Source organism: Scyliorhinus canicula, chromosome 4 (assembly GCF_902713615.1).
Source record: "Scyliorhinus canicula chromosome 4, sScyCan1.1, whole genome shotgun sequence".
Taxonomy (NCBI): Eukaryota; Metazoa; Chordata; class Chondrichthyes; order Carcharhiniformes; family Scyliorhinidae; genus Scyliorhinus; species Scyliorhinus canicula.
The window spans coordinates 234,403,987-234,428,059 of record NC_052149.1 but is presented as its reverse complement, the minus strand read 5'-3'; the positions used below and the strand labels follow the sequence as shown (position 1 = coordinate 234,428,059).

At 44.1% G+C, this 24,073-nt stretch overlaps 2 protein-coding genes and 1 pseudogene across 2 annotated transcripts in view; all 3 read right to left on the bottom strand.

Moving 5' to 3' along the window:
- Positions 1-24,073, bottom strand: part of LOC119964285 — a 67,633-nt gene that overhangs the window by 32,144 nt on the left and 11,416 nt on the right. The window contains 5 exon segments of the mRNA XM_038793561.1: positions 3,398-5,847; positions 8,007-8,124; positions 10,336-10,596; positions 10,908-11,357; positions 20,968-21,261. Of these exon segments, the coding sequence (XP_038649489.1) occupies positions 3,398-5,847; positions 8,007-8,124; positions 10,336-10,596; positions 10,908-11,357; positions 20,968-21,261 (3,573 nt within the window).
- Positions 7,708-11,469, bottom strand: LOC119965479 (annotated as a pseudogene).
- On the bottom strand, positions 19,830-21,435 carry LOC119965480 (vicilin-like seed storage protein At2g18540). The gene is made up of 2 exons (XM_038796298.1): positions 20,837-21,435; positions 19,830-19,890 (listed from the first exon to the last, which is right to left on the bottom strand). Exons 1-2 carry the CDS (start codon positions 21,362-21,364, stop codon positions 19,858-19,860), a joined length of 561 nt encoding a protein of 186 aa, XP_038652226.1. The 5' UTR covers positions 21,365-21,435; the 3' UTR covers positions 19,830-19,857.

Sequence of the window (24,073 nt, the reverse complement as noted above, 5' to 3'; positions counted from 1 at the left end):
CATCCTCTCTTACAACAAGGACCAATGTTCTATTTGTCTCCTTCAGTACTTGCTTACTTCTAATAATTTAGTCGTTTTGGGCTGTAACCGTCGCTGTCTAGACCAGAATTTATTGCCCATCACTAATTGTCCTTGAGAAGTTGGAAGTGAGCCGCCGCCTTGAATCGCTGCATTTCATGTGTCGTATATATGTCTGTCGATCTGGTAGGAAGGGGGTTTCAAGAGATTTTTTGGAGCTAAAGTTGTGCAGGCAAGAGCGGATGATTCCACTGCACATCTGCTTTGTGTTGAAAGACGGTTGATAGGTTTTGGGAAATACGTTAGTAAGTTCCTCGCCATAGAATTCTAAACCTCTAACCTGTTATTGTAGCCACAGCTTACTATGGCTGGTACAGGTAATTTTCTGGTCAAAAATGTTGATGGTGGGGGATTTAGCGATGGTTAGGCCACTGAATATCACGGGAAGATAAGGCGTTTCTCCCTTGTTGACATGGCCATTGCCTGACACTTATTAGGCGCGTATTTTACTTGCTAGTTATCAGCCCATGCTCGAATGTTGTCCACGTATTGCTTCATATGGAACAGGCTACTTGGACATCTGAACAGTCACCAATCTTGCACAAACATTATGCAATCAGCTGTAAATATTGAGACTTCTGATCGTATGATGGAAGTTGTTTCCGTGGTCCATAAACGTTGCTGATTCGAGAGAGCTCATATGTTGTTTTATTTCACTGGCTGGTACCTACATGGCTGAAAATTGAGATCTGAGAAGTTGGGACAATTAGGTAAAGGCACAGAAGAGTTATTCAATTGGCAGTTCTGACTGAATATGATTGTAAATCCTTCAGTCTTGTCTTCTACACTCATTTGGGGCAGCAGGGTAGCATGGTGGTTAGCATAAATGCTTCACAGCTCCAGGGTCCCAGGTTCGATTCCCGGCTGGGTCACTGTCTGTGTGGAGTCTGCACGTCCTCCCCCTGTGTGCGTGGGTTTCCTCTGGGTGCTCCGGTTTCCTCCCACAGTCCAAAGATGTGCGGGTTAGGTGGATTGGCCTGCTAAATTGCCCGTAGTGTCCTAATAAAAGTAAGGTTAAGGGGGGGGGGGGGTGTTGGGTTATGGGTATAGGGTGGATACGTGGGTTTGAGTAGGGTGATCATGGCTCGGCACAACATTGAGGGCCGAAGGCCCTGTTCTGTGCTGTACTGTTCTATGTTCTATGTTCTATATGCTGGGTGTTGACATCATTGGTGACAGGGATCTACATGCAGCCTCTTCCTCCGACACTTCGCAACTGAGTGTAGCAGCACTTCAGAGCTCTAATCTGATTCTTTGCCTGTGGGATCATTAGTCGTTCTTTCCAACCTGCCGCTTTTGCCATTTAATATGCATATAGTCCTGCTCTGTAGCTTCACCAAGTTGGCACCTTATCTTTTGATATTCCCAAGGTTCTATTGGGGTGAAGTGCAATTCTGATCCTTCTGGAGGCCCGAAGTGTTTCGCTGATGCCAATTATGAGCTCTTAAATGTGTTCTTAATCCATCCGATTTAGCAGGATATTGACAAGATGGAGGTGTGAAGATAGGACCCCGTTTCCCATGGGCTGTGCTGTGAATATTCCTACCAATATTTCCATGAATATATGGACTTTCACACTTTTGGTTATTTTGGACGAAGATGAATAAATTATTTGCTGCGTGGTGGATATCTGACCACGTGAGAGGGGCCCCTTCTGACGGTCATGTCCTTCAGAATTCAGTCAGCATAGTCAGCAATGGTGCTACCGTCCAACACTAGGATGTTGACGTTCCCGCATACAGAGTTACATTCTGTTTCATTGCTAACCTTAGTGTGACTACCAAGTGGTGCTCAGCGTGGAGAGGTACTGAGTCATTAGGTGAGGAAATTGATGCAATGTAAACTTGTGGAGTCTGAAGCCAATGATGAAGACTCTCTGCAAATACGAACAAACAAATCATAATTGAGGAAGTGCCATACAAAACAACAGGCTCTATGGAAGCCTCTTCCATTTTAATTGCACACTTAGATGAATGCATGTCAATCTTCAAGGATGGCACAGTGCAACAATGCCGCCATTTACGGCAAATACGGGTTTGGAGACAACAGTGTACCTGAGATTCGTGTTGTAAGACCACTCCTGCTGGATCTGTACTTATACTGGGAGAGGACACTGATTTTGTTTAAATTTAGAGCACCCAATTATTATTTCCAATTTAGGGGTAATTAGTATAGCCAATTTACCTACTCTGCACATTTTTGTGTTGTGGGGACGAAACCCACGCAAACACAAGAAGAGTGTGCAAACTCCACACGGACAGTGACCCAGAAGGGATCGAACCTGCGCCGTGAGGCAGTCTTGATATTGATAAATGGTGCGATCCTGTGAGTAGGAAGAAATATCAGGTTGTTACTTCCGTACTGTATGAGACTGCTCCCAATTCTGACGCAATTTCCCAGATGTTAGTAACTTGACAGAGGCACCTGGGCTGGTCGGATCTTTTTCCTGTCCAGTATCTGCGTCAGTTTCGGGTTCTCTGTCCAAATATATTCGCCTTTTCTGAAGCACTTTGAATCCACTGAATGGTTTTCCAATTTGAAAGGTATCAACTTTCCTTTAGGTCTGCAGTCGCATGGAGGCCAGACAGCATTCCTTCCCTACAAGATATGATTGAACCAGAGAGACCTTGACAACAATCCAGTAGTTTCGACAATAATTTCAAAAACTAAATTTAAATTACCCAGCGGCCAAGGTGGGATATGAAATCATGTATTTGGGTCATTAGTCCAGACCCCTTGTTCATTGGTCCAACAACATCGTCATGATGCTATTGTTCCCCGATATATTCCGAATTTATTCAAATGTCCACACACCTAACATGTGGATGAAGCTCAAGCTTGAAGTTTTCATGCAAAATTGATATTAAACATGTTATGCAATGGTTTATGTTAATATCTGGCTTCAGTCTGTTAGGGTCTGCTTATGTTAACCAAATAATTCCCGTACCAGCCTCCCCGGACAGGCGCCGGAATGTGGCGACTAGGGGCTTTTCACAGTAACTTCATTGAAGCCTACTCGTGACAATAAGCAATTTTCATTTCATTTCATAATTGCACTGATTTATGAGCTAAGAGAAAACTAATGCTTAAAAGGAAACAAGATAATTGAACACAAAGCGTGTAATTAATCATTTATTCTCTTGTTCACGTGTTCAGTCTTTATGGACTTACTTGACACCCTATTTATTGATATTCATAAAGTTACATTGCAAGAAAACGTTGTATTCCTATTCAATTTCCCAAGAAAGAAGACAGTTACATGTGACAAATAGAAGTAATTTATTCTGCCGCAGTTTCAATAATGGTAACATTACCTAACATTGCTCTTCAGGCAGTGTTGAAATGTACGGCTTCAAGAACAGAAAATCAGTCTTGGAAGATTCCGGAGATAGACAAACGGTATAATGATAAGATTCAGCGTTCGGAACTATTTCTCCACCGCCAGTATAATTCAAAAGATCTGTCTGCCCAGGCCTTTCGTCATACGTAAAATTTGAATCCTCCCGTCTGCAGCAACATAATGGGGAGTTGTAGTCTTGGACAATATTTCTGTCCTGTTTACACTTGAGGCCAATGAGGAAAATTATGGTCACAAGAAAAATTAAGGTGGTTGAACCTAAGGCGATGATTCAATAGAAATTTAAATCAGTGACATATTCAGCATTTCTGACTAAGTTGCTCATTTCAGAGAATCTTTCAGTAATGTTGGCCAAGATTGAAAAGTGGATTGTAACCGTGCTGGAGAGCCTCGGCTGTCCGTTATCCTTCACCAAGATCACAAGGCTCTGGGCGGTAGAATCCTGCTCCAGAATTCCTCTGGCCGTTCTTATTTCTCCAGAGGTAACCCCCACGATGAACAAACTGGGATCAGTGGCTTTCAGCACCTGATAGAGGAGCCGTGCGTTCTGACCAGAATCAGCATCAGTTGCGGTTATCTTGGTGACCAAATACCCCTGGTCCGCTGTCTGAGGCACAATCTCCACCTCTGCTGATCCGCTTTGTGCTGAAGGGGAAACAATTACCGGAGCGTTGTCATTCTGATCCAGGATGATCACATTCAATGTTGCGCTGCTGCTCAGAGAGGGAACGCCAGCGTCTCGGGCTTGGACTTGGACTTGAAAGTTCTTCAGTTGCTCGTAATCAAAAGAGCGCAGCGCGTAAATGTCCCCATTATTGGCGTTAACGCTGATGACAGAAGAGGAAGGCAGATCTTGGATCATGCTCGCCATCATGGCATAGGAAACAAAGGAATTCTGATCCCTGTCTGGATCCAGAGCAGTAACCGCAAAAACTGATGCACCAGGCGAATTGTTCTCCATCACATAGACAGTGTACAACATTTGAGTAAATTGGGATGCGTTATCATTTAGGTCAGAAACAGAAATCTGGATGGATTTATTTGTTGATAGTGGAGGAGACCCTGAGTCCCTGGCTAAAATCTGTATGTTATACACTGCGACGGTTTCACGATTCAGCAAGTCGCTGGTGATCAATTTATAATGGTTACTGGAAGATGTTTGAAGCTTGAAGGGGATATTCTTTGTAATTTCACAGTGAACCTGTCCGTTTTCACCAGAATCCCGGTCAATCACATTAATCAAAGATATCACTGTTCCTGGCGGAACATCCTCGGAAACCGTGTTTGACACGGATGTCACCTTTATCTCGGGGACGTTATCGTTTACATCAATTAACTTTACGAGGACTTTCGAATATCCCGCAATTGCAGGTGAACCGTTGTCCACAGCTTGTATATCAAGTGAATAACTGTTTGCTTCTTCAAAGTCGAGCGTTCTTTCAACTCTAATCTCCCCTGTGTGTGGGTCCACACTGAATAATTCGCGCAGTCTTTGCGAGGTAAGTTTGCTGAAAGAATATGCTACCTCAGCATTTGGACCATCGTCCAAATCATTAGCGCTGACCTTAATCACCAAGGTACCCCTGGGTGTGTTTTCTCTGACGCTGCTCCGGTAAAGCGCGCGGTCGAATACAGGCGGGTTATCGTTACTGTCGAGCACACTAATGAGAATCTGAACTGTACCAGATCTGTGAGGGCTCCCACCATCACTCGCTGTCAACACCAGCTGATAAGACGCCCCCTGCTCCCGGTCCAGATGTTTCTCCAACAGCAGTTCGGCAATTTTAACACCATCCTCCGTGGTTTGCATTTTTAGGCCGAAGTGCTCGTTGGGACTGATTGTGTAAACTGCGACTGTGTTTATTCCAACGTCCGGATCTTGCGCACGCTCCAGTGGGAAACACACGCCTGGAGCTATTGATTCAGCCATTTGTATAGAAATTGTGTTATCCGCGAAACTGGGGGAATTGTCATTTATATCCAGAATTTCCACTTCGCCGCGATACACCTCGAACGGATTTTCTATTACTATTTCGAAAGGAAGAATACACGGAGTGACTGAGCCACAGATATGCTCCCTGTCGATTCTTTCACGAATGGATAAAACCCCATTATCCAAATTAACCTTCATGTACTGCCTTCCGTCATCAGCGGCCAGCCGCATTTTGCGAGATGACAATTGCTGTACGTTCAGTCCCAAATCTCGAGCGATATTCCCAATAAAAGAGGCGCTCTCCAATTCCTCAGGAATGGAATAGCGAATCTGTCCGGCAATCAGATCTGGTGTACACATCAGAAAAATAAAAACAAACGTTTTGCATACGGAACCATTATTACTCTGTGAATTCGCCACTGTTCTGGACTGCCACATTTTCCAGTTTGCCCTGTCGGGGATTAAACCGCAGTACTGGCTTTACCTCAAATTACGTACACCGATATGTCAGCAGCAAATTATGCACAGTCGCGACCTTATCCTGCTGAACCTATCTCCACAGTCGAAAGACAGGCACTGAGCGCTCGTCTCGCTGACTCTGATCTCTGTCCGTGGTGGGGGGAGGTACAATAGATCCAACACAGCATTTGAGTTTCTTATTGGTATACAGCGACACAAGCAGTCCTCTTTAATAACTACATCTGCAATTCTTAAAGTTAGACTGTTCTTGCAGCTGTTTAATATTGTACAACTAAAATGTGCAGTCAAAAATAAAATCAATTGTGCAGTTTATTCTGAACTGTTGCTCTGAGAAAGTTATTGCAAGTACTTTCGACTGTAATTGAAGCTGAAATGTTGAAACTGGTCATCAATCAGTCAAAGTGATGCCGTCAGCATTTCGCGGCCCAACACAGTGCAGGCGAACTTCTTGATTTCTGACTGTAAAGATTTGGGGGTTTGTGAACTTCAGTTAAGTGAATTGTTAGTAAATTAAGTGCACGGATTCCAAACTGAAATGCCTTGCAAGTCAAAAACAGCGATCATTCTTGACTATTAGGATATGAATATTTCCATATAATGGTGACCTCGTTATCCAAGAATCGTATTTCAGAAATCTGGGTTTTAATTTCCAGATGATCTAATTAAAATGCAACATTCTTCCAAATTTGCCGTTACCTATTATTGAAACAGTTAAGGTCAATCTCGAAAAAAAGATCATTTGGCCGTGGGAGTTGGCACAAAAATCTATTTACAAGGTTGTGAAAAATTGAAAGCAGCTTGTTATTTTATCTTGCAGGGCCAAAGGAAACCTGTAAAACAACGACATGGCACAATTAAAGAAAATTAAAGCATGCTCCAGTCTATCACTGGCGAAATATCATGAATCTAAACGCAATGTTAAGTTGTATATCAGTAAAAATCAAGCAATACATATATGTGTAATGTGAAATGAAATTAAGAGGATTCTTGTAATATGAGTTCTTGCCTTAATCGCGCCTCTCCAAGATTCTTTATAATGCAATTTTACATTTGCAGATACTTTGTTTGATTTAGCCAGCGGCATTATACAGACCACTTTTGCTGGAATAGTGAATGGCAAATACTATACTGTGCAATTAAGACACACAGAAACGTAGCACTGTATTCCATCTTAAACCCTGTGCAACGATATTTTTTTCTGTTTTCAATTGCCACCAATTTCAAAGAAATTATCGTTGCTCCTGTGGAAATGGATGACTGGAAGGCTTCAGGAACAAAAAGTCACTCTTGCATGATTCTGGTGACGGACAGACTCTATAACCATATGTGTCTGGGATGGGGAATGTTTGAGCAGTGTAATTTGAAGATGTTGGCACCAATCTCTTAGTAAAGGCACCATTCGTATCTTTCGGTTTGCAGCAACAAATTGCGCAGTTGTGGTCTTCAGTTACCTTGCTACCCGGTTTGCATTTGATGCCAAACAGGAAAATGATGATTCCAAGTAATACAAACAAAGTTGGACCCAAAGCAACAATCAAGTATGGAATAAAATATTAACCATGTTTAGTATTCCTGACCAGGTTACTATTATCAAAACATTTTAACGTAACATTTCCCAATATTCAAAAGTGAATGTAGCTTTTCAAGCGGGTCTCGGTTGTCCACTAACCTTCACCAAGCTAACGAGAGTGTGTTTGGCGGCATCGTGCTCCAAAATAACTCGCCTGTCGGCTTCCTTTCCCAGTTAACAGATCCCACTCTCACACTCATCGCTGTAGTTTCATGAAGCATTTTTTTATTTTACAGAATATATTTTGATTAACAGCACTGGCAGTTGCATGAGAAGAAGGATACTTTCATACTTAATAGACAGCCGCGAAGGGAACGAGTTTAAATAATTCAGCAAGCATGGAGGATTTAACAAAGATGGCCATTAATTTCTCCCTGCCTCAATGTTGTCAAAACTTTACATTTTAACATTTATCCTGAGCCATGGGTGGTGTGTCAGGCTTCAAAAACAGAAAATCCCTCTCAGCTGATTATGGAGACAGACAAACTGAATAATGATGCGTTTCAGGGATGCGAATAATCTCTCCAGTCCCAGTATAATGCAAAGATTATTTCAGTGTTCGTCTTTGATTAGAGGCATTATTAAACTCGTCCAGCCCATAGCAACAACTTCGGGAGTTGCAGTCTTCAGGATAATTTCTGTTCTGTTTACACTTGATGCCAATCAGCAAAATGATGGTCATAAGAAATATAACGGAGGTTGAACCTAAAATGACAATTAAATAGAGATTTATATCAGAGACATATTCAAGATTTCTCACTAAGTTACTACTTTCTGAGAAAATTTTAGTAACATTGCCCAAGGTTTAAAAGTGGACTGTAGCCGTGCTGGAGAGACTCGGCTGTCCATTATCCTTCATCAAGATCATAAGGCTCTGGGTGGGAGAATCCTGCTCCAAAATTCCTCGTGCTGTTCTGATTTCTCCAAAGTTTATCCCCATGATGAATAAACTGGGAGCAGTGGCTTTCAGCACCTGAAAATGAAAATCGCTTATTGTCACGAGTAGGCTTCAATTAAGTTATTGTGAAAAGCCCCTAGTCGCCACATTCCGGCGCGGCTGGTACGGAAATTGAACCGTGCTGCTGGCCTGCTTTAAAAGCCAGCGACTTAGCTCAGTGAGCTAAACCAGCACCTGATAGAGAAGCCGTGCGTTCTGACCAGAATCAGCATCAGTTGCGATTTTCTTGGTGACCAAGTACCCTTGACCAGCTGACTGAGGCACATCCTGCGCTCTTGCTGATCCGCTCTGTGCTGAAGGTGACACAATTACTGGAGCGTTGTCATTCTGATCCAGGATGATCACATTCAATGTTGCGCTGCTGCTCAGAGGGGGGACGCCAGCGCCTCGGGCTTGGACTTGAATCTGGAAGTTTTTCACTTGCTCGTAGTCAAAAGAGCGCAGCACATAAATTAAGATATAATCGAATTAAGATTGAGATAATTTGACAATGGTAACTGAGTAAATTTGCAGATGATACGAAGATTGGTGAAGTAGTTGTGGATAGTGAGGAGGGCTGTTGTCGACATAGATAGGATGCAGAGCTGGGCTCAGAAGTGGCAGATGGAGTTTAACTCTGAAAAGTGTGAGGTTGTCCATTTTGGAAGGACAAATATGAATGCGGAATAGAGGGTTAATGGTAGGGTTCTCGGCAATGTAGAGGAGCAGAAAGATCTTGGGGTTATGTTCATAGATCTTTGAAAGGTGCCACTCAAGTGGATAGAGCTGTGAAGAAGGCCTATGGTGTGGTAGCGTTCATTAGCAGAGGGATTGAATTTAAGAGCCGTGAGATGATGATGCAGCTGTACAAAACCTTGGTCAAGCCATATCTGGAGTACTGTGTACAGTACTGGTCACCTCATTTTAGGAAGGATGTGGAAGCTCTGGAAAAGGTGCAAAGGACATTTACCAGGATGTTGCCTGGAATTCAGAGTAGGTCTTACGAGGAAAGGTTGAGGTTGCTAGGCCTTTTCTCATTAGAATGGAGAAGGATGAGGGGCGACTTGATAGAGGTTTATAAGATGATCAGGGGAATAGATAGTATCGGCAGTCAGAGACTTTTTCCCCTGGTGGAACAAACCATTACAAGGGGACATAAATTTAAGGTAAATGGTGGAAGATATAGGGGGGATGTCAGAGGTACGTTCTTTACCCAGAGAGTAGTGGGGGCATGGAATGCACTGCCTGTGGAAGTAGTTGAGTCAGACAAATTCAAGCAGCTATTGGATAGGTACATGGATTAGAGTAGAATAATGGAGTGTAGATTAATTTCTTCTTAAGGGTAGCACGGTAGCATTGTGGATAGCACAATTGCTTCACAGCTCCAGGGTCCCAAGTTCGATTTCGACTTGGATCACTGTCTGTGTGGAGTCTGCACATCCTCCCCGTGTGTGCGTGGGTTTCCTCCGGGTACTCCGTTTTCCTCCCACAGTCCAAAGGTGTGCAGGTTGGGTGGATTGGCCATGATAAATTTCCCTTAGTGTCCAAAATTCTATGATTAACCAAGGACAAAAGTTCGGCACAACATCGTGGGCCGAAGGGTCTGCTCTGTGCTGTATTTCTCTATTCTCTATTCTCTTGAATAAGATTTTCTGTGAAAAAGTAAGTCGCGTAGGAATTCTGACCCTGGTCAGGATCGAAAGCAGTCACTGCGAACATTGAAGCACCGGGAGCGTTGTTCTCCATCACATTCACCGTGTGCATGGGTCGAGCAAACCTTGGAGCGTTATCGTTTATATCAGATATTGCTATTTGAATGGTTTTATTCGTTGAGAGCGGAAGAGAACCCGAGTCTCCGGCTAAAATAGCTGTTTTGTACAGAGGGGCGTGTTCACGGTCCAACATGTCACTGGTTATCAATTTCTAATGTCCACTCGAAGACGATTGAAGTTTAAAGGGAACGTTCTTAGAGATCTCACCGTGCACCTCTCTGTTTCTTCCAGAATCTCGATCATTTACATTGATCAGAGCTGTAACAGTCCCGGGAATGGCATTTTCAGGGACCATGCTGGCAACGGATGCAAGTAGTATCCCAGCGACGTTATCATTGACATCAATTACCTTCATCTGTATGTTAGAATGTCCTCCAATTACCGGCGAACCATTGTCGAAAGCTTGAGCATCAAGTGAATAATTGTCATCTTCTTCATAATCAAGTATGCCCTGAACACGAATCTCTCCTGTCCGAGAATCCAAACTAAACAGTTCATGTATTTTCTGTGAAACACAGTTACTGAAATAATAAGTTCCATCAGTGGCATGGACTGAAACCACCAAGGTACCTATGGGTGAGTTTTCTATCAGGCTGACCTTGTGGCCTTGCTATCGAACGCAGGTGCATTGTCGTTGCTGTCCAGCACATTGATGAGAATCCCAGCGGTCCCAGATCTGGGAGGATTCCCCCCGTCAGTGGCCGTCAGCATCAGCTGAAAGGATAACTGCCGTTCGCGATCCAACGGGTTCTCCAATCACAACTGGACAATTTTAGTACCGGCTTCTGCAGTCTCCACTTTTAGACCAAAGTGCTCATTGGGGCTGGTATTGTGAACACTGACTGCATTTGCCTCCATGTCGGGATCGAAAGCACTCTCTCGCGGAAATCGAGTGCCGGGTGCAATAAACTCGGCCATTTGCAAGAGAATGACACTCTCCGGGAAACTGGGTGAATTATCATTTATATCAAGAATATCCACTTCACCGCGGTACTTCTCCAAAGGTTCTTCTACGACAATCTCGAAAGTAAGAACACAAGCTGGCATCTGCCCACACAGCTGTTCCCTGTCTATCCTCTCCAACACAAAGGAAATGCCGGTTTCTAAATTCACCTCCAAACGTTGCCATTTATCAGCAGGAACCAGGCGGAATTTTCGAACTGGCAGCGTCCGAATGTTCAATCCCAAATCGTCCGCAATATTCACAACAAACGCGCCAGGCTCCATTTCTTCGCCAATAGAATATTGAATTTTTCCGAAAACCAGATCCGATAAAAGAAGAAGGAAAATAATATTCAATGGACTGAATTTTAAGGCGTTGGCTATCTGTGTCTCTGCCATTGCCGGTTATATTTGGAGACGCGCAAATATAAACAAGCAGTCTATTAACATCCAGTGCTGCCCGTCTGCGTTATCCACAAAATATCTTAATATAAGAATGCCGAGCGATTGACAAATACCTTTGCACAAAATGAATGCAGGCAACAATTGTTTTTCTGTTCCTGTTCTGGTTCTGAGCGGGAGGAGGAGCAATAGATCTCAGCTTGTTTTTGAGATTCTCATCGGTCCGCAGCGACATAGCTAGTCCCCCCCCCCCCCCCCCCGCCCCCCACTATCGTTTCACCATTTTTTCTTGAAGCTGCAGAGCTCCTGACGTGAGGGCATCCAATCATCGTTCCTATTAATAATGTACAACCATAATACGCCTACACCGGCATAAATTTCCTCCAAGCAGCATTTATCTTTAATGATCATCACTACTCCTTTGAAATGCAATTAAATTATTATCTGTAATCTTTCCATCCATTTCCTTTGCATATAACCTGCCATAAAACAATTTCATCAAATGTCAGGGCAGCCTCATCGGTATGTTCCACCTATCACCAGCCGACCTTGTTTTGCGAAGGAGAAGCCTCCATACATATAAATGTATTGATGCCCGTCTTGACTCAATCACTTTAATTCTTTGAGGAGTTGTGTGACTGCACTCGTAAAATGCTTTGAAATGCTGCCAGGATCTCCTTTCCAGATGCAGAAAATGAACAATCTTTTGAATCTAGCCTTGATTATTTTTGATTGCAGTACTTTAATGTTATTTAGAACACCGTGTCTTCTGACCAAGAGAATTGATGATTTTCCAAACAGGCATGAACTAAGATATGAAGCATGTCATTAAATTTCGGTTACTCTATGTGTACCTTTTAGCTGCAGGTAACGTTATTATCATGATAAACAGGAGTGAAATTAGAAAACTGAAATACTAGAAAAAATAAAATCATTTAAACAATTGTGAAGGATATCCAAAAAATATAAAAAGATACACGAATCATCGCTATGCTTGTGCAAGTCCAGAATTTTCTGTTTCCATTTCATGGCACAGTGGTTAGCACTGGTGCCTTACAGCGCCAGGGAACCGAGTTCAATTCCGGCCTCGGGTAACTGTCTCCGTGGAGTTTGCACGTTCTTCCCCTGTCAACGTGGGTTTTCTCCAGTTGCTCCGGTTTCCACCCACAGTCCAAAGATGTGCAGGTTATGTGGATTGGCCATGCCAAAGTGGCCAAAGAATAGTTGCAGTTAAAGGGGAGTGGGCCCAGGTCAGGTGGTCTTTCAGTGGACTTTCGTTCGGCCGAATGGCCTCCTTCTGCACAGTAGAGATTCTATGATTTCTAAGTCAGATGTGGAATAGTGAATATTTGAAAGATTTTTTCTCTTAATCAATCATAAACATGATCAGCTAGCCAACCAATACATTCTATCTCGGGGTCGGCTCGGACTTTATAATTTATTGATTAGAATCCATTTTCGATGTTGGTAAACGTGTGATTGATTAGCACACATTTATCACATTTCCCTTCTCGTTATTTTGATTATCATGTTAATGAAACTGTGTTAGGCCGGTCGGACCCTACATTTGATTATCAGAGGAATCTTCTGAATGTGTTCCATATTTAGGAACGATTGCCGCCCACCATAATTTGTAGATTCTGGGTATGTCTAGGCCTGAGCACAGCCCATGAGATTCATTCACTATCAATAGCGCATAAAGATAACGGGAATGAGATGCCAAAAATGATAACGGAAACGCAATTCCCGTGTGCAAAATTGTTGAGTCAGACTTTTGAAAATAAATATATATAATTTTTAAAATAATTTTTATTCAAATTTTCCAACAACAAATTTTCTCCCAACAATAAATTAAAACAAGGTAAAAAAAAAATAAACAGAAAGAAACACCCCCCCCCCCCCAATACAAAGCACTAAATTAATAACAATACAAGAACCAAAAAGGTAGTGTCGTGGTTCCCCAGGACGACAATTTGTTTGTACCTATTCAAATATTAAAACACAGAGAGTCTGAGGAGCGATCTTCCAAGCAGTGAACTTTATTTTTCTTAGCATAAGAAAAACAGAGCTGAGATTGTCCGGAGCAATCTAAAGAAGCTTCAGGGCTTACCGCCTTTTATATACATTTTAACTCCATGATTCAAACTCTTATCTTAATTTACAGCCCTCTTATCTTGCTTTCCTTACTTTGGCCACCACTGTTTATAGTGAGCCTCTATCTGTCTCAGTCAAGACTGGTCGTTTCTCTCTCTGCTTCGTCAACCATGGTAGCCATAAGTCAGTCCTTATCTCGTCTCTGTAAACTTTCCTGCTTGTGTCGTGGTTTTTGCTGACCAAGGCCGAATGTATACAAAAACAGACTCCTTTATAGCCCTTATTTATGGGCAACCATTTTAGTTAAGCCCTGAGCTGTTCATTGTTCTTCCAAGTGACTGTTTGTATTTTAAATGCTATTTCTCTGGGTCTGCTGCTTTAATCATATTAACTATACTTGATTACATTAGGTCACACAAAGTTATCCTGAGTTCACACTCATCTCAATACTCACCTAAATCTACTTTATCATTTCACTGAAACCTATGATTCTAAACTTGGTACCTAACTCATACAATATCCAGTACAAATTCCCTTACATGTCCCCCCTTTGAGGCTATTCCCTAGCCTCACACAAATTACCAAGCTCAAATAATCCCCTTACTGGATCCCATTTACAATTTATTTTAAACACTTTTTGCAGGCAATGTGGAGGAGCCGAATACTTTGGTCAGGGAACAACGCCCCTAATTCTTCTTTATCATAATTCATCTATCCAGATTCGAATTCTCGGGTCGCTCCCCCAGATTGCTTGCTCCTAACAGCCATCAGCCAAAAACCTTCCCACCCTTGTCAAGGGAAGGAAAAAAGACTGATTCCTGTGTACAGACTAAGTTCTCCAAGTCTCTTGCGAATTTCAGTCAGGTGCTGTTGTTGGTACAAAGCAATCGTCCATTATTATAGTCCTTTCACAGAGTGACGAGTTTCCATCTCGACCAGGGTCATGGTGAATCCGCTCATCGGAGGCAGCTCAAGGTTTTCCCTTTCCTCCGTTTTTCCTCGCGAACGTGAGCTGCTTGTCACCATCATCTGCCGTGTTGCAACTCTGGTAAGGAAGGATCTCAGGGCGGGTAGAAAACAACAAAATATGAGTCCTAGAACGGTTATGATTATGATTGCTACAGCTCCAGCTTTGGCAAACCATGCCCCCCATCTTCCGAACATCCTATCCAACCAATTCCAGGCTTCATGCCCAAACCCAGCATTTTCTTTCACTTCTGCCCTAAGATTCTTCAACTTATTCATGGCCCGTGTAAACGACCCCTCTGGATCAGTGTTGTTAGGGATAAATGTGCAACACTGATCTCCAAACATAACACAGACCCCTCCTTTCTTGGGTATAAGGGTTCTCTGATGCACATACCACACAATCTTTCCCCTCACTGTTTTTCTGACCTGTATACTCAGCCCATTTCCACCATCTGTTCCTTGTTGCTTTCTCCCAAATAGTATCCGTACTCACTGATCGCCTACGTCTTGTTTGTCTTAATACTCTACCTTCCTGATTCCGCACCCCTATATCATCTGCATCCCGCTTTCCCTTGTTACGGGTCAAGGAAGTCCCCCAGGGAAATAGGTTCCAAGTCCCCTGTGGGGAATGAGGCCCTCTCACCGTCCTCACCTCCCTCGGCACCGTGACTAACAGGCTGAAGCTGGGCATTTGTATCATCAGCCAGCTCATGCACAGAACCACTCTCATCATCATTTATTATTTCTGCTGTACTTTGGCTCTGCTTCTCCCCCTCACGATTATCCTCGTGTAGTGCTATCTCTTCCTCGCTGCTACTTCTATCCACCCTACCTCTAACTTCAGTCTCCCTTCTCTCCCCTACCCCAGGTACCGTTCTGGTACAATGGTTCAAGTGATACCACAGTGTACTGCCTTCTACTTGCAACGCCGTGGGAGATACTCTGGTGACTTCAAACGGCCCTTCTCGTCTGGGTTCATGCCAACGTCTCCGGAACTTTCTGATGTATACTTGATCTCCCGGTGTGATCTGGTGTTCCGTGGCAGGGCTCTCCTCCTCCTTGGCCTTTTCCTGTTCAAAAATAGTTCTATGTATAAAGTTAATTGTCGTACATACTCTCTTGCATCCTGATCTAAACACTCCAATGTGGGGCCCCCTGCTCCCCCGATCTTTGGCACCGGCATTACTCTTCCTGTCATCATCTCATGCGGGCTTAAATGTGTGATTCTGTTTTCCTGACTCCTGTACTGCATTAAAGCCAATGGCAGAGCATCTATTCAGTTTTTTCCTGTCTCACTACAAATTTTGCTTATTTTCGCCTTGAGGGTTCCGTTTGCTCTCTCCACCATTCCTTGGGATTGAGGATGATACACACATCCAAACCTCTGCTTTATACGGAGTGCTGAGAGTGTCTCTCTCAGTGCCCTCCCTATAAAAGCAGATCCATTGTCTGAACTTAATTGCATGGGTATGCCAAATCTTGGGATAATTTCTTTTGACAGGAAGTTAATTACCGTTCCAGATCCTTGATCTTTGGATGGCGTTGCTTCTATCCATCTGCTGAATCTATCAATAATCACTAACATGTATCTTTTTCCTCTTACCACCTTTCCCATATCCACATAGTCCATGCATAGATGTTTAAACGGCCCTTCTGGAATGGGTATGTGCCCTATTGGGGCAGTAATGCCCTTCCTGATATTATTCTGAGCACACACCTCACACAGACCCAGTATGTAGTCAATTGAGTTCTGCAGGTATGGTGACCAGAATCCTTCTTTCTTAATCTTCCTCGCCACTTCTCCTCTCGCACAGTGATCCACCCCGTGTGCTTCACTAATTAGTACGGTTAGTAACGATGTGGGTGCTATGATCAACCCTTCCCCATTTCTCCATATTTTGTCATGTTGTCCCTGTAATGCTCCTCTCTCTCTCCACATTGTTTTTTCTGCTACAGGGGCTTCTTCCTGTAATTGTGCCACATCTTCTAATGTGATTTGAGGTTCGATATTCCCCACACCTGGCCCTGGGTGCGGCCTTGCTATTTCTACTGGGGCTATCGTAGCCTCAATGTACCCTGATGCTTCTTTAGCCGCCTTGTCAGCTTTGGTATTTCCCTGTGTGATGTTATCTATTCCCTTTTTATGCGCCTGACACTTAATTATGGCTAATTCCCTTGGGCCCATCATAGCCCTTATTAAAGCCCTGATTTGAACTTCGTGTTGAATTGGTCCTCCTCCGCTTTTCATAAATCCCCTTTGCTTCCATATTGCCCCAAACAGGTGACAAACCCCGTGGGCATAGGCTGAATCAGTATAAATTTCCACTGCTTCCCCGTTTGCTAATTCACATGCTCTTGTCAGTGCTTCAAGCTCCGCTAACTGGGCTGAGCATGGCTGCTCACATTCGTTTGCCTCCACTACCTCAAATGTTTTCCCTTTCTGTTCAACTACTGCATAGCCAGCATGATTTCCCCTATGATCCCTATGGCACGAGCCGTCAACATACAACGTTCTCTTTTCTTCTGTGTTTAACCTATCTGCCTTCAGATCTTTCCTCAGTTTCATAAACGCTCTTGTCTCTCTCACACACTCATGCTCCTCTCCCTCATGTGGCAATGGCATATAGTCAGCTGGGTTGGCCCTATTGCACTTTACTATCGTAATGTCCGGGAATGTGGTCAGCATTTGAAAATGATGAATTCTAGCCGGCGTCAGAACAAACTTCCCTTTTTCAATCAATTCAGCTATTTTATGGTATACATGTAAGTTTATCGGATATCCCATTGTGACCGTAGCTGCCTTTTCGTACGCCCACCAAGCTGCTGCCAGGCCTTGATAACACGGCGGGTATCCCATTGCTACGTCATCTAGCTTGGTACTATAATATGCTACAGCCTGCCTTCGCCTTCCCTTGCAATTTTCCTGTGTTAACACTGCTGTAGCAAATCCGGCTTCTCTGTTACTCACAAATAAATCAAAGGGCTTGTCATAGGTCGGTAAAGCCAATGCTGGTGCCTGTGCCATTTCACTCTTTATATTCTCAAATGCTTCTAGCGCATCTTTGTCCCATTTTAGTTTGGCTTTTAATTCGTCACACCCTGCTTCCTTCATTATCTTTCGTAGTGCCTGCGTTTTTTCTGCATAGTTTTCCACCCATTCTGAACTGAAGCCTGTCATTCCCAAAAATGTCATCATTTGTCCCACCGTCTGTGGCTTCGGAATTTTCAGTACTGCTTCTATTTGCTGTGGAGCTATCCCCTTCTGTCCTGCTGATATTTCTCTCCCCAAGTATTCTACCTGTCTCTGGCACAGCTGCAGCTTCTTCCAGGATACTTTATGACCCCCCTCTGCTAGTCTTTTCAAAAGTTTTAAACTATCCTTCCTGCATTGTTCTTGTGTCTCTGTGCATAATAGTAAATCATCCACATACTGTAGCAGTGTTCCTTCCAACTGTATTCCTTCTAAATCTGCTTTCAACACCTGATTGAATACATGTGGGGAATGTTTAAATCCTTGGGGCATTCTATTGTATGTGTATTGTTTCCCCTCGTACGTAAATACAAAGAGATACTGACTTTCTGGAGCTAGTGGCACACTAAAAAATGCTGAACATAGGTCGATTACCGTAAACCATCTACTTTCAGGTGGTATATTTGTCAGCAAGGTGTAAGGGTTTGGAACTTCTACGGGCATATCTTCCACTACCTCATTAATTGCCCTTAGGTCATGCACCAATCTCCATTTTTCTCCGTCCGCCTTCTTTACTGGTAGGAGCGGGGTATTACACCTACTCCGGGTTTCCTTTAATACCCCTGCTTCTATCAATCCCTTAATCGTTTCTCTAATTCCTTCAATTGCTTCTGTCTTGATTGGGTATTGTGGTCTATAGGGCCCCTGGCGCCCTGTCTTTAGTCTGACTTCAACTGGATTAGCGTTTTTAACCCTCCCTACATCCGTGTCCTGTCTGGACCACAACTCCTGTGGGAGGGAATTCAAATCCTGCTCTAAGCTCTCTCTCCATTCCCGCTCCTGTTTCTCACTTCGCACTCCTATTGTTATCTGCTTTGGTGTCCCAAGCATCCTAACATCCAAAATTATTTTCGTCATTTGTCCATCGCTGGACGTCCAAATATCCGCACTATCTGTCTGTACAAATTCTAAGTCTTGCGCTCTTAACACCATGGGTCCTAGGTCCTTTGATCTATATCCCGGATTAACTTTCAATGTGACATGTGGCTCCGCCCCAGGTACCGAGAACCATTTGTCAATCCATTCATTCCTAACGATTGCGAGGGCCACTCCCTCTAGTCCAATTAAAATACTTCCTGACTTTATTTCCTGTTCTCGTCCTGCCTCCTTTTCCCATTTCTCTTGTATTTCAGGTGCCTGTCCTTCATCAAATATCATTGTACTGTGTAATTCTGTTCTCGGCCACTTGGCTTGTGGAACCCAAGTGTCTATAAGTTTTCCCCAGACTGTCCAGATCTGTCTTTTAATTTGTTCCTCTATATCTCCCAGCCAATATACATTAACCCCTTCCTTTCCTGGTACCTCAAGTGAATACATTCCCATCAAATTAATTCCTTGTTCGGTACATTCTAATTTCAGTCCCAGACCTAGGATTGCGTCCCTTCCCAATAGATTTAAAGGAGTTTTATCATATACTAAAATAGGTACATGGGTAGTTTTATTTCCAATGGTAATAGGCACCGGCATCGTCATTTGAGCTAGTGTTATTTTCCCCGAGAACCCCACAGTTTTTACAAACCGGTTTGACAATGGTAGGTGATCCGCATATTTCGTTTGTATGCACGTACAGGTGGCACCGGTGTCTATCATCATGGGGACCTCGATCCCGCCTACTCTAGCATTAACTATAGGTTCCTGCTCTGCGGTTTCTGTTATTTGTACGTACTGTCCTACCATTTCGGGGTTCTCTGGGCCTCACTATGCGAAACTCTGATGGTTCCCCGGCCCTTGAAACATCGGGACGCTGTTCGGCGACCCTTGGATCAGCTGTTGGCCTGCCTGTTGCTGGTTTTCTCCCTGTCTGGTGGAATTCCGCGGGCAATTCCTTTTTATGTGACCTGTCTCCCCGCACCCCCAGCACACACCTGGAGGGCCAGGCAGTGGTCCCTGTCTCGGAGTCTGATAATTAACCTGTCCCTGTCCTCTCTGATTCTGAAAGGGTGGCCTACCACTTCCCTGTCTTTTCCCATTTTTATTCCAGTCAGTCTGATTTTGTAGGGCGTATTGGTTTTGATAATTTAGGCTGTGGGCTTCTGGGTTTATGGGCAGTGGGAAGGCAGAAATGTTATAGGTTACGATGGGCTGGCCTCCATCTCCGCTTCCCCCTATTGTTAGTGCAGGTATTTCCCCTGGCTTCTGTTCCACCATCATCGGTGCTATTTTTCTGGGTGTGAGATCTTCTTTTGCCTTTAGCTTATCTTTGTTTTTGATCTCCTCCAATTGTGCCTGAAGGAGTTTACGTTGTATCTCCTTCAGCTGTTTGTCTGCATTCTTTTCATCTTTGCGATGTCTTTCTACTGCATGGGCAACATAATCCACAAACTCCCGGTAACTTTTTGAGTCCAAGCCCACTACATCCTCCAGTTTTGTTTTAGCTGAGACTGGCAGGCCCTCTAGAATTGCAGCCCGGAACATGGAGTTGGTCAGCGGGTCTGTTAGAATGTCCCTCTCCGTGTCCCTTTTCCACCTTTTTAATTGATTTTCCACATACACAGCTGCATTCTCCTCCTCTCCCAGTGGCTCTCCCCTTAGGGTTTTTACATCCATTCGATTGGGGTACATATTCCTTAGTGCCTGCCATATGTCTTGTCGGTACGGGTCCATTAGTGTCCCGTCTACGTTTGGGTCATGAGCTGCGGTCTGGATGCCGGCACGTCTCATTACTTCTGCCATTTGGTCCATTCCTAGCACTTTTGTCAGGAGAGCTTTGATGTCACCCAGTGCCATCCTTTTTCCCACCATTCCTGCTTCCAACTGTCCAATCCACCTTCCAGCCCCATCCAAAATATTGGGTAATTCATTAATTAGATTAGGCAAATCCTGACCTGACCAAGGGATATACTGTGCTCTGCCCCCTTTCAGAATCACCGGGAACACCTTTTTCTTTCTTTTTTCCACCTCTGGAAATTTTACAGTTTGGTGTCTTACCCGCGTCGATTTTCTTTGTTCTCCTAACACTGATTGTCCCCCTTCGCTGTCACTACTTTCTCCTGTCTCTCCTTCCGTCTCTTCCTTGACTCTTACTGGGTGCTTCCACGTCCATACATCCCCCTTTTCTCGTCTTTCTGCCTCTTTGCGCCTTTTCCCACATGTTTCCTCTATGCTTCTTCTTCTTTCTCTTTCCTTTCTGCTGGCTTTGACCCTCTTTCCTTCTATTTTTCCCTGTGACGCCTCCCTTTCACCCTCGCAAGAATCAGGACTTGTTTGTCCCTCATCTTTTCTTCTATCATTCTCTCCCTCCTCTTCTCGTTCCTTTTCTTTTTCCATTCCCTTTTTTGCCCATTCCAAAAGGTCTATTACATCTACTTCGTCCTGCAACTGCTTTCTCTTTTGGCTTAACTCATCCAACTCCTCTTCTGTTTTCCTCGTCTCTTCCTCTACACCTTTTTTCTTTTCTAGCTCCCTTCGTTCCCAATCCTCCATCGTCATCGGTTTTGTGTCAAATGCTCCCTCAAAATTCATCGTGCCTGATATAACTGGATATAGTCCCGTGGAACCCTGTTCCTCTGAGTATGGGGGCGGGACTACATTTGGATCTTCTAATTTTGCTTTTTCCTGAAGTTGCACTGGCATTTGCATCCATATTTCCCTCCATGCCCTTCTCCTTTCTTTTCTTAGATTTATCTTTTATTTTATAGTTCTTTATCATTCCCTTCTGGTCCTCACATCTCTCTACGCACCAAGTGCCTTCCTCCGGCCACGGTGTATTAGTTTTACTTGTTCTTTTGGCCCATTTTTTAGAAACGTGTTCTATGTCTCCCCTGAGGGCTGGGAATTTATCCCCTAATGTTTCCACTGGTGTTTTAATTTGGTGTGCCATTACTTGTCTTTTCGGATTACTGTCACAATTTTTATCACTTAATCCGTCAGAGTTAGGTGTCACAGTGATTATTACTTGCTGTGTCGTTTTTCCGTGTTCAGTCCCCTGTTTACCTTTCTCTTGGGTGTCCCTTGACAATATCTGTAATTCTAACCGGGGTCTCGATATCCACTTCCCCGTAGTCCCCTGTCCCGGCTCTATCTTCCTTTCCCGGGCTAGAGGGTAGTAGGTTTTTACGTGCTTGTCTATGTCTATAGAAACCCTATATCGATCAGATTCCTTTATTAATTTCCCTAGAGTTTCCAAGTTTATTTCGTCTATCCAATTCCTATCAGCTATTCTTTCCCACTTTACATACGGCCACTCGTTCTCTACCTCTTTTAAGTTAGTTATATGTGTAATTTCTCCCCAATCCAGTGTTGCTTCCGTTTTTGTTATTATCCCGTCTTAATCCCCTAACTAATCTTCCTTCCCAATCGATTATACCCCTCTTTCCGCTAGGCGGTTTTGTCAGTGTGACCTTTCCACGTTGTTAGTTATTACCCTACCTGTGTTCCGACTCTCCTTCTTATTTCTGTCCTCCACGCTACTGTCTCAGACCAGTTTGTTCAAATTGGTCTTTTACTTTCTCTATTCTAGCTGTTAATCCCCCCCTCCGGGGTTAGGTTCCCCTCCTATGCTTTTGACTACCGTATTAGGTCAGAGAGTGATCTCTCACTGATCTCTCTCCCTCTCGGCTGACGTCCGTTACCCGAGGTCCTGGGTAGGTTTGGACTGGCAGATTTTTCCCACACTCACTCTCTTCTGGGCAAGTCGTATCCTGGAAAAACCCGCTCCAAACCGGTTGACTTAACCTAATTGCATTACCTTAGCGTTCGGCCTTTTTCTCGTCTCCCTTTTTACCCACTCACAGACAATACAGTATTCACAGTGCGCTTTGCATGCAAAACTCTACTCTTCAGATCAGTTTCAGTCTCTCAAAACTATTTTACCCAATTTGGTTTTAATCACGCAGGATATCTTTGTGGTTGGGGAGATTCAAGACCAGCAAAGAGCTGAGTGCGCCGGGCCTCGAGATCCCTTTTCTGACAACAAGGATTTACGTGCAGTACAAATCTGCTTACCTTGCTGTCAGAATGCCGGCTTGGGATGTCCAGCCCCGGTCGGACCTTCGCCTCCGCCACTCCTTCCAGATGCTTTTCTGGGCGATCTCTCACCAACCCTGCTTCGCAGCGCCAATTTTGTCGTGGTTCCCCAGGACGACAATTTGTTTGTACCTATTCAAATATTAAAACACAGAGAGTCTGAGGAGCGATCTTCCAAGCAGTGAACTTTATTTTTCTTAGCATAAGAAAAACAGAGCTGAGATTGTCCGGAGCAATCTAAAGAAGCTTCAGGGCTTACCGCCTTTTATATACATTTTAACTCCATGATTCAAACTCTTATCTTAATTTACAGCCCTCTTATCTTGCTTTCCTTACTTTGGCCACCACTGTTTATAGTGAGCCTCTATCTGTCTCAGTCAAGACTGGTCGTTTCTCTCTCTGCTTCGTCAACCATGGTAGCCATAAGTCAGTCCTTATCTCGTCTCTGTAAACTTTCCTGCTTGTGTCGTGGTTTTTGCTGACCAAGGCCGAATGTATACAAAAACAGACTCCTTTATAGCCCTTATTTATGGGCAACCATTTTAGTTAAGCCCTGAGCTGTTCATTGTTCTTCCAAGTGACTGTTTGTATTTTAAATGCTATTTCTCTGGGTCTGCTGCTTTAATCATATTAACTATACTTGATTACATTAGGTCACACAAAGTTATCCTGAGTTCACACTCATCTCAATACTCACCTAAATCTACTTTATCATTTCACTGAAACCTATGATTCTAAACTTGGTACCTAACTCATACAATATCCAGTACAAATTCCCTTACAGTAGCAAACAAACAGTCGCCAAAACAAGCCCCCTTAACAGATCCCTAACCCACCCCCCCTTACCCACCCCCCGCCCCCCGGGCTGCTGCTGAGGTTGACCACCCTCTAGCCCTCCACCAGAAAATCGAGAGAGGGCTGCCACCGCCGGAAGAACCCTTGTACCGACCCACTCAGGGCAAACTTGACCTTCTCCAGCCTGATGAACCTGGCCATGTCGTTAATCCAGGCCTCCGGGCTCGGGGGCTTTGCGTCCCTCCACTGTATAATAATCTTACACCGGGCTACCAGAGACGCAAAGGACAGGATACCGGCCTCTCTCGATTCCTGCACTCCCGGCTCCGATGATACCCCAAAGATTGTGAGCCCGCAGCCTGGTTCCACCCTGGAGCCGACCATCTTGGACAATGTCCCTGCCACCCACTTCCAAAACCCCCTCCAACGCCAGACACACCCAGAACATGTGGGTGTGGTTCATCAGGCCTCCCGAGCACCTCCTGCATCTGTCCTCTCCCCCAAAGAATCGGCACACCCTGGCCCCAG